General features: G+C 43.3%; 1 protein-coding gene across 1 annotated transcript in view; it reads left to right on the top strand.

Moving 5' to 3' along the window:
* DHX32 (DEAH-box helicase 32 (putative)) overlaps nucleotides 1–10548 on the top strand; it is a 38097-nt gene that overhangs the window by 4330 nt on the left and 23219 nt on the right. Inside the window, exons 2-3 of the mRNA XM_023730054.1 lie at nucleotides 5778–5974; nucleotides 8887–9259. Coding sequence (XP_023585822.1) covers nucleotides 5778–5974; nucleotides 8887–9259 — 570 coding nt within the window. The remainder of the gene's footprint in view (nucleotides 1–5777; nucleotides 5975–8886; nucleotides 9260–10548) is intronic.

Raw genomic sequence — 10548 nt, 5'->3', positions numbered from 1 at the left:
AGATGTTGATTAGCCAGATGCAAGATCCAGAGAAGAGAGAGCGTTGCCAGAGCATCCATATATATACTGGATGCAGGTCACACCCCCTAGGAAACTCCCCTTATATTAGAGTAAGGGTGTGACTTGAGTAAGGGAGTAAGAATGTGACTTGACTATGGGCGTGACTTGAGTAAGGGAGTATGGGTGGGACTTGAGTAAGGGTGTGATTTGAGTAAGGGAGTAAGGGTGGGACTCGAGTCACGCTCTCTTGTAAGGCTGTGACTCAAGATATACCCTACTCTAATCCTGCCTCATGTAATATATAGAGGCTAGGATTTACAACACATAAAATGAGGGATAATTACATAATATCACAAAATGGAGGATAATTACATCAGATCATAAAATGGAGGACAACCACACAATACTGGGAATCACGGCCTTGCCAAGGTGACACATAACATTAACCATCACACATGGGGTAGAATGAGCTGCCCCAGGAGCATGCTTAGGCATAGGGAGAATGTCCACCTTGCAGGCATGTTGTAGGGATTCATACCTTTGGACAAATTGGTAGTCCTTAAGGTTCCCTGGTGGCGCAGTGGTTAAGAGCTCAGCTGACAACCGAAACGTTGGCAGTTTGAACTCACCAGCTGCTCCTTGGAAACCCTATGGAGCAGTTCTACTCTGTCCTGTAGGGTTGCTATGAGTCAGAATCAACTCGATGGCAAAGGGTTTAGTCTTTTGGTTTTTTCAACTTTTGGATTCCATGATTCTAATAGTGAAATGAAGGACTCTGGGTGGTGGAAGTGGTTTGCAGTCAGCTGCTAACTTAAAGGTTGGTAGTTCAAACCCACCTAGAGGCTCCGTGGAAGAAAGGCCTAGCAAACTGCTTCTGTAAAGATTATAGCCCAGAAAGCCCTATGGAACAGTTCTGCTCTTTAGCACAGGGGGTCACCGTGAGTCAGGGCAGCTAGCAACAGCAACAGTACTGACACAGCAGGAAGTAACTAGGGGCCTGGCACTAGGGATACTGTTGGCGGTCCTGGGAATGTTAAGAGGAGAAAGCAGAAGAGGAATCAGGCCATCGTGGGCAGACAAGTGATATAAAATGAGGGTTTGAGCCCTGGTGGTGCAGTGGTTGAGAGCTACGGTGTGCTCTGGCTGCTAACCAAAAAGGTCGGCAGTTCAAATCCGTCAGCGGCTCCTTGGAAACCCTATGGGGGAGTTCTCCTCTGTCCTATAGGATCGCTGTGAGTTGGTAGACGGCAGTGGGTTTGGTTTTGGTTTGGTTTGGGGGACCTTGAGACTAGGATGTGTTTAACAGACCAGTAGGAGCAGGGTTGTCCCCTGGTGGTGCAAATAAATAACACATTTGACTGATCATGGAAAGGTTGGCAGTTTGAGTCCAACCAGAGGCGCCTCAAAAGGAAGTCCTGGTGATCTACTTCTGAAAGATCAGCCATTGAAAATCCTATGGAGCACAGTGCCCTCTGATACATATGTGCTCGCCACAAATTGGAGTTGACTTGATGGCAGCTTTTTTTTAGGAACATGGTGTTTCATAGAGGACTTTTTTTTCTCACTTCATTTATTTATATTTAACCATGTGTCTATTAGACAAGGTATACCTGAACTCTGGTGGCCTACCTGGCCCATCCTAGAGGCCAGCTGAGGTGGGCCTGGGACAGAGCATGAAGCACACTTCATTGCTTAGGATCAACACATGGGCGCATTGTACAGTACAGAACACATTGTACGATGCAGAATGCATTGTACAGTACAGAACATATTGCACGGTACAGAAATGGTTTGAGAAGAATGTGAAAACTTTATTAGGTGAGGTCAGGATGAAAATATTCGAAGTCATGTTTTCTACCAGGAGAGAGTTTCTAGATCAAATGTATAAATTTGGGGGTTGTCTGTTGCCAAGCTCCCAAATAAATAGCTTTTTACATAGGTAGAGTATTTTTTTTCATGTGTTGAAGGAAATAGCTTCCTTTTTTTTTTTTTTTTTTTTTAACATACTCCATCACTTTGCTTGATACTGGAGCCCTGGTGGTGCAGTGGTTAAGAGCTATGGCAGCTAACCAAAAGGTCAGCAGTTTGAATCCACCAGTCACTCCTTGGAAACCCTCTGGGGCAGTTCTCCTCTGTCCTATAGGGTTGCTATAAATTGGAATCGACTCGATGGCAACTGGTTTTGGTTGCTTAATACTGAATGCTAAGAACATCTCCACCCGATTAACTGAGTAAAGTTGGCCACTAATTTCTGCTGGTAGAATCTACCTGTATTCACTCAGTGCCAAGATTTGTATGAATTGTGGCATCAAGGGATGTCTGACCTTTGGTTCTGAAGGCAGTCCATCCTCGGTCATACAGTCTGACATGTTGGCTTACGGGGGTAGAATGAGCTGCCTAGGTCATTTAAGCCACAGCCCAAATGACCCAGAATTCAGATTTTCTTTCCAAGAAAAGTAACAAAGTCTTCATAAAAAGGTGCAGCTATTTAAGCTTTCCTAGGTCTCATAGTGCCAACTTGGCAAAGCCCATCCAGAGCAGTGCTTTCTAAATGCTGAACCAAAACACCAAGCCCATTGCTGTGGAGTCAGTTCCAACTCATACTGACCCTGTAGCAACCTTGGCGATGCAGTGGTTAAGCACTCGGCTGCTAACTGAAAGATCAGCAGTTTGAACCCACCAGCCGCTCTGCAGGAATGATATGGCAGCCTGCTTCCATAAAGATTACAGCCTTGGAAACCCGCTGGGGCAGTTCTGTGCTGTCCTATAGGGTTGCTCTGAGTTGTAAATGCCAGAGGGGGAGTATCTTCCAAAGGGAGACAACAGAGAGCGAAACAAAGCCTCTGACAAGGGCACAATTCAGTGGTGAAAGGAGGAAAGTACTGTTGAGACAAAGAGAAAGCTGCCAAGCACTTACCCAGAGGAGAATCCGAATCAGAGCGAGGAACGCTAACACCAGCAGTAGGTACAGGACTTACTGCAAGTGCAGAGAATGCTGTAATCTGAGTGTCCCTTGCAGTTATGAAGTGTTCCCATTGCCAGCATTTGCTGAATCAATCATTTTCAGCCAATACTTCACATTTGCTAAGGCATCAAACTTCATAGTGGGCCTCCACTTGCCTAGTGATCCAGAAGGTATGGGGAAGCCTAGCAAGTCTAATAAATGAGACGATGCTTTCCTTTCTCTCCTCTCTGTTCCCAGATAACCTTTTCAGTTTGCATTTGCATCTCTTACTGTTATTATCGACGTGTAACTGTTACTGAAAGGGGAGAGACACCGTATGTGGTCAGAGCCACTTGAGTGGAGAGTGGACTCTGTAATTAGTTGTGACTCCTACTGAGCTATAAACTTGACTGAAAAAGCAAACACCTCCATATTAAGCACAATAGGTATGTGTTCCGTCTTCCGCTGGTTATTTTAAATGATATTTGGAAGGGCTGTCTCCATCCCTGAATTAATTTCTCTGCCTCATGGCTGAAATAATTTGCTCTGTTGAGGAATGCAAAAAAGGAAAATTAAGAATGTTGGATTGGTCCGTTTATTGTACTTATAGGCCTGTATGGTGTTTATACCATTATAAACATACCATAATCATCTAATCTCGAAGAATTTGTTTAAATGAGTAGATAGAAAGAAATGAAGTGCAGTCACAAAACAAAATCAGAAACTTGGATATAGCCTCTAATCGTTAGAATCATGTAAACTTCTAGAGTTTGAAAGTGGCTACCCCAGACCTAAGAATAAAAACCAGACAGCACATCCAAGTCCTTTACAGTGGATACTGTTACTTCAGTGACAGTTCTAGCTATGTAAACCAGTGTCCACTGTCATCACAGCACTGCCACCCTGGCGTTGCCAGTGTGCTAGAAAGAGTAATTACAAAACGTTGACTGCCTGAGAAACCCATGGCTCCGGCTACCACCTTTATGTAGTGATCACACAGAAGCATCGGTGGCCTGGTGGGAATTAGGTGACTGGTAAGTGGTGAAGTGATGCAAGTAGTTTGTATAGAATCATAGAATTTAAAAATATTTCTGGGAAGTGTAAGAAATTAATTTGTTCATTCAACAAATATTTATTGAGTACTGTGATTATCTGGCAACCAAGACAGATAGCTCTCTACTCTCAGAGCTCGTAGTCTGATGGGGCTGGAGTGAGCACTAGAAATGGACAAGTAGGCCCAGGAAGTGTGATGCGTGCCATGTCGGGAATACGCTATGGGATCTAAAACCTACGGGGGCACAGCAAGCCTTGTGAGGAAAGTAACCCATGAGCTCGACTTGAAAGTTGACGCTTATCTGGTCAGTCCATTCATTTGACAGGTCAGGAAACGGAAGCCTAGAGAAGTTGTGATTTACATGTAACAAATGAGGGCAAACCAGGCCTGGAACGCCTGGCTTTGGTGCCAGGTGTGTCTTGCCTTGTTTCCAGATTTCTTAAACTTTTATCTTTCACAGTACCAAGTAGGTGGTCAGTAAAGAATTACTGATTGTCAATCAGTTGACAAGACTGATACCTATCTTAAAACGGAGGAAGTGCATCTGCACATTTAGTCACTGGGAGTTTGCAGTTCAATAGCAATCGTTTGTTTTGCAGTTACTGATGATTTCAGGTGAGTTATGTTTCTCTTTCAGATTACAGTGACGCTCAAGATCTAAGAATTCCATGATATAGTCTAGTAAATAGCAAAACTCAAGATAATTAAAAATGTTAAAACTTTTAAATACCTTAGATCTATATAAAAAGCACTCTTGTGATGATTTACTTTAAAAATACATGTTAAAAAGCAGAATTTATTGACAGCAACTTAAGATTGTAGCATACGAATGAATCTAGTACTTCTATAATAATTCTTGCACAGATGAACTTGATAAAGATCGATTAATCCATATTAGTTATATTAGTTATTAATCCATATTAGTTAAAACATATTAGTTTTAGATAAAAGGATTTTAAAATAAATGACTCAAAAGCAACCTTGGGATTGACCCTTCCCAAATCTAGATGGGTTGGTTGATTGTCTCATTGGGCTTATTTTTAGTTGTATTTGAATGATAGATTGTATATTTTAGCTTTTACTACTAGGGAACCGTTAAGTAGGCTTCTTTGGATATTTTTTTCTGATCATTTAGATTTTAAATATAAATGCTTTAATTTTGATTTACTTTTTAATCTAAATGCTTTTTACATTGCTTAAAACAAAATAAATGATATCAGAAGCCATATTTTTGGTGGGGCTTTCTTTTAACCACGAAGAAAATAATAATCTGTCAATACATTAATCTTTTCAGAAACACAGCCGAGGTTAAAAGCAATTATTTTGCCCTTTAATTTTCTTGGCCTTTCTTCAGTCTGGGAGTCTGGCTTCTGCAGTCCCTGCTACCTCCTGTTTATTGGTGTCTTTATTTGCTAGTAATTGCTCGATGCATAAGCACAGGCGGTTCACAGTTTCACTAAATAACACAGCCCACTGGTGAAAGAAAAACTCATAAGGCAAGCCCTGCCGTAAGACAGTGCAAGGAGTCCTGGTGGCACAGTGGTGAAGCACTCGGCTGCTAACTGAAAGGTTGGTGGTTCGAATCCGCCAGCCGCTGCACAGGAGAAAGATGTGGCAGTCTGCTCCCGTAACGATTACAGCCTTGGAAACCCCATGGGGCAGTTGTACTCTGCCCTGTCGGGTTGCTGTGAGTCGGAATCAACTTGACGGCAACGAGTTTGGTTTGGGTTTTTATGACATTGCCGCCCCTTGGTTTTTTATTGTAACTTTTCCCTGTTACAGGTTCCTCAGTGGTGTGCTGAATATTGCCTTTCCATCCATTACCAGCATGGGGGCGTGATATGCACCCAGGTCCACAAGCAGACTGCCATCCAGCTTGCCCTCCGGGTAGCAGACGAAATGGATGTCAACATCGGTCATGAAGTGGGCTACGTGATCCCTTTTGAAAACTGCTGCACCAGTGAAACCATCCTGAGGTTGGTTTCGGGGGGTCTCATCTGCCCTCTCCTGACGACCCTTAGCTTGTGTTGTACAATTCTGAAAGAGTGCTGTTCTTGCATTCTACTTGTTAGGCATCCGTGGTGGGTAATACCAACTTTTCTCTCGGTCACCAGCCAGACACGGACCAATTGTTTTACCACACTGGCTTCATCAGGGATTCCTTGTCTCAAATTCTCCCATGACTTCCCATAAAACTCAGCAAAAAGGTATAGCTAGTTCGGTTGGTCCACACAGTCCTTCAGTCTTTTGCTTTTTGAGCTCTGCCTCATGGTGGTTCCACACTTGACTGTGGACATTGACACATGTGGCTTTCATGTGCTCATACCTCTGTACCTGCGGTTCCCTTGGCTTGGAGTGCCGCACCTCTTCTGGGCTTGGCTGATTTGTCCTAGTCAGTCCAGACTCATGCAAGAGTCAGCCTTCTCCAGGAAGTCTTCCCTGACCCTCCCATAGTCTATAAACTAGAAAACCCTCTGCTGGGCTTCCATAGAACTTAGGATGAGCCTCCATCACAGAAGTTCAGCTCAAAGTCCTGTGCATTCCCAGGGGCCCTTTTGTGTTTGGCTTTATTGTGGGATTTCGTTTGAGCAAAGGGTTCCAGAAGCTTACTAAAAGGAAGAAAAAAGAAAGAAGGAAGATTGGAGAAATGACTGCTCTGGGCCAGTGCTTCTCAAGCAGTTTTATTTCATAGCTTAGCTAGAAAATGATAATATCTGTACAGCAGCTCAAGGCGGTGGTCAAAAGATGCCTGCAGCCAAAGATGACCAGCGATGTCATAGGCTGGGTTCTCTACAGAAGCAAAACCAATAAAGCATATAAATATATATATAGAGAGAGATTTATTTCAAGGAAACGGCTCACGCGGTTGTAGAGGTTGGAATGTCCCAAGTCCATGGGTCAGGATAGAGGCTTCTCCTGACTCATGTAGCCGCAGGGGCTGGTGAACCCAAGATCAGCAGGTCAGAGAGCAGGGCTCTTGCTCACAGGCTGTGAAGATCGATGAATCTCAAGATTGGTAGGCAAGACTGCAGGTAAGCTGCTAGCTCAGGTCCCAAGACCCAGAGGTCAGACGAACAGGAGCCAGCTGCAGGATCCAGAGCAAGCCTAACAAATGTTTCCTTCCTTTTCTTTATTCCTTGAAAGGGGTAAATTGAGTTCTGCCTGGGGCCCCCGAGACCACCCCCAGGTTTGACGATTCTCTAGGAGAACTCCCAAGACTCAGCATACGGTCACACTCACAGCTAAGATGTATTGCAGCAAAAGGATACAGAGTAGCCAGCAGAGAGAAAAAGTGTGTGGGGCAGAGTCCAGAGGAAACCAGGTGCAAGTGTCTAAGAGCCCTCTCCCAGCGGAGCCACACAGGACGTTTACTTCCCCAGCAACTGTGTGAAATGCTGTCTACTAAGGAAGCTCATGAGAGATTCACTGCCCAGGATTTTTATGGGAGGCTGGTCATGTAGGCACCCTCTACCTAAACCCGTTGCTGTCAAGTCGATTCCGACTCATAGCGACACTACAGGACAGAGTAGAACTGTCCCGTACAGTTTCAAGGAGCGCCTGGTAGATCCGAACTGCCAGCCTTTTGGTTAGCAGCCATAGCTCTTAACTACTATGCCACAGGGTTTCCACCCTCTGCCTGGGACACACCAAAATTCCAGACTCCCAGAAGGAAAGCAGATGTTCAGCATTAAGTGTATTGTTTGTACAAACATTTTAGGCACAGTGAGTTACCTTATCAGTTCTGAGAATGGTGGGACCATTCTAAAATATAAATTCCTTGATGCCAGCCAAGGTCCAACCTACAGGATTGGTTTCCTCAAGGAATAACATAGGTAAATATGTAAATAGTGTCAGAAGAGGTTTGCATGGGCATGAACTGGAAAAATCCCATAGAATATCACCAATGAGACCCCTCCACCACCACCACCAACTCCAGGAATGCAGGCCAGTTTGCATGCTGGCCTCAAATAGGTGGTACCTTTTAGATGTTTGGTCAGTTAATATGCGCACCACATTTCAGACTTGTTGACACTAACATTTGGGTAATGCCACCTCATGCCACCAACTGTCCCAACAGTAGGCTAGCTGGAACTGTGAACCTGAGCCAGGAGAGCCATTGTTTTTTTTTAATATTTCGTTGAGTTTTGGTGAAAGTTTACACAGCGTATTAGGTTCCCATTGGACAATTTCTACACGTCGTTCAGTGACATTGGTTACATTTTCTATGTAGCGTCAGCATTCTCACGATTTCCGTCCTGGTTGTTCCGTTTCCACTATTCTTGCCTTCCTGACCTTCTCATTTTTGCTTTAGGGTAAAAGTTGACCATTTGATCTCAAATAGATGATTGTGTTTTGTTTTGTTTTATTTAAAAGGAGCACAGTACTCATGGGTGATATTGTTTATTTTATGACCCAGTCTGTTATCTGGTTGAAAGGTGAGATAGCCATTCCTGTATTCTTTCTTTGACCAGTGTGTATTTTGCCTACAAACCCCTCCACTGATGAAAGAGAGGGGAGAAACACTAACCTGACAAGGGTATTTTGTGGTATTACTTTTTACATTTAAGAAGGTCAGGGCAAGTATTAAATGCAATTCTTGTTAATATTCCTAGTAAACATTTGGTGCAGAGTTCTTTAACTTGGGGTCCAGGGGTGGTCTTCAGAGGGTCCTTGAACGTACATAAACATTGTGCAGAATTTTGTTTATATGTATTTTTCTGTGTTTAAGGTCTGCAGATTTCATTATTTTAAAGGAATCTGTGGCCCAGTAAAGATTTAGAGCGACTGACGTAGAGAAGAGCATATGGGAAAGGCAGTTTTGTTGTTGGGAAGTTTTTTTGTATGACTTTTCTTAAAGGTATTCTAACTTTGATTCTCTTCTCTGTAGGTACTGTACGGATGATATGTTGCAAAGAGAGATGATGTCCAATCCTTTTCTCGGTAGCTATGGGGTCATCATCTTAGATGATATACATGAAAGAAGCATCGCAACTGATGTGTTAATTGGACTTCTTAAAGATGTTTTGCTGGCAAGACCAGAACTGAAGCTCGTAATTAACTCCTCACCTCTGCTGAGCAGCAAACTCAGTTCTTACTATGGAAACGTGCCTCTCATAGAAGTGAAAAATAAGCCCCCTGTGGAGGTTGTATACCTGAGTGGGGCTCAGAAGGATGCTTTTGAGTCTATTTTGCGCCTTATCTTTGAAATTCACCACTCTGGTGAGAAGGGTGATGTGGTAGTCTTTCTGGCCTGTGAACAAGTAAGTAATATTCTAGCCTAACAGAGTTAGTTTGCTAATTAACTGTTTAAATGTTTGCTTCCGTCATGCCTTATGTTTCATACTGTAGAAGAAACAAACACAGATTGGGTAAAACCTGTGCTGCCGGTTACTGACATCTGCAAAGGGAATAAGGAAGTGTTTCTAAAACCACATGAGGTTCTGAAAACAAAGAATGGGTAGGGCATTCTGAGGAGTTTCTAGAAATGATCTCCAGAGCCAGCTTCCATCCAGAAGCAGGCTGAAGCATATGCTGCCCCAGACGGAAAGCTGGTACTACCAGCAGTGAGTCGGCATCCCAGTGGAGAAGGTGTGTGCTGACTCAGCACGCTCATGGCTGCCTCGGGTTTGCTGGGAGTCAGTGTCTCTCAGTGGAGAAGGTGTGTGCTGACTCAGCACGCTCATGGCTGCCTCCCTTATGAGCAGGAGCATTTGCTGGAGATCAGGATATAACCTGAGTACTTGGCAGAGAGCTAAGTAACAAAGAATTAGCCACAAATGTTCCCGCAATAGTCAGTGGGGTAGTTAGGCAGAAAAAAAGCATTTACAGCATATGCAGAAGGCCCTGTCCCTAAATTGAGGCTCCTTTTCTTAAAAAGATGAATGAGAAAGATCTTAACTTGGATTTCTTGAAAATATCTCTTCAAAAGAACTGAAAATATACAACTGAGCATTTTTTCCATTCTCTGTTAAATTGCTTTTATATAGTCAAGGTGTCATTGGGGTTGCTTTTTTTTTTTTTAATTGTAGCTACACTGGGCCTACTTCTTTCTTCACTACTACTGAATCTCAAAGCCTCCAAAATATCAAGAATTACGCAAATAAGGTGCACATTATACGTTTTTTGCCAACCTCGCAACTCCCCTCTGTTTCTTAAGTGAGCTATGTGACGCGTTTTGTGTGTGTGCGCGCTATTTACATGGGCACTTTATTTAAAAAAAAAAATACTTTTCTTCTTAGAAACGAATTGCTTGGCCTTTTTCCCCCTACCCATCTTATCAGTCTGAGAGTAAAAGCAGTAGTCTTCAGATCATGACCCAAATTGGTAGTGGTTCCAGTGATTAAATAGAAACCCAAAAGGCGACTGATGTTGGCCGAGCCAGCAGCTGAGCAAAGACAGGTACCTCATCCGTGTGCCCGAGCCTCTGCTTAAGTATCCACGTGCTTTCTGAGTATTCTGCTTTATATTCATAGCATAAAGGAGGACTGATCCTCCGAGCTTTAGGAACTTTAGACGATTTTCTTACAACTTAGATTTTATCTGTTTCCTT

This window comes from Trichechus manatus, unplaced genomic scaffold (assembly GCF_000243295.1).
Source record: "Trichechus manatus latirostris isolate Lorelei unplaced genomic scaffold, TriManLat1.0 scaffold00031, whole genome shotgun sequence".
Taxonomy (NCBI): domain Eukaryota; kingdom Metazoa; phylum Chordata; class Mammalia; order Sirenia; family Trichechidae; genus Trichechus; species Trichechus manatus.
The sequence above is the reverse complement of the archived record's forward strand: the minus strand, read 5'-3'. Positions and strand labels throughout refer to the sequence as shown.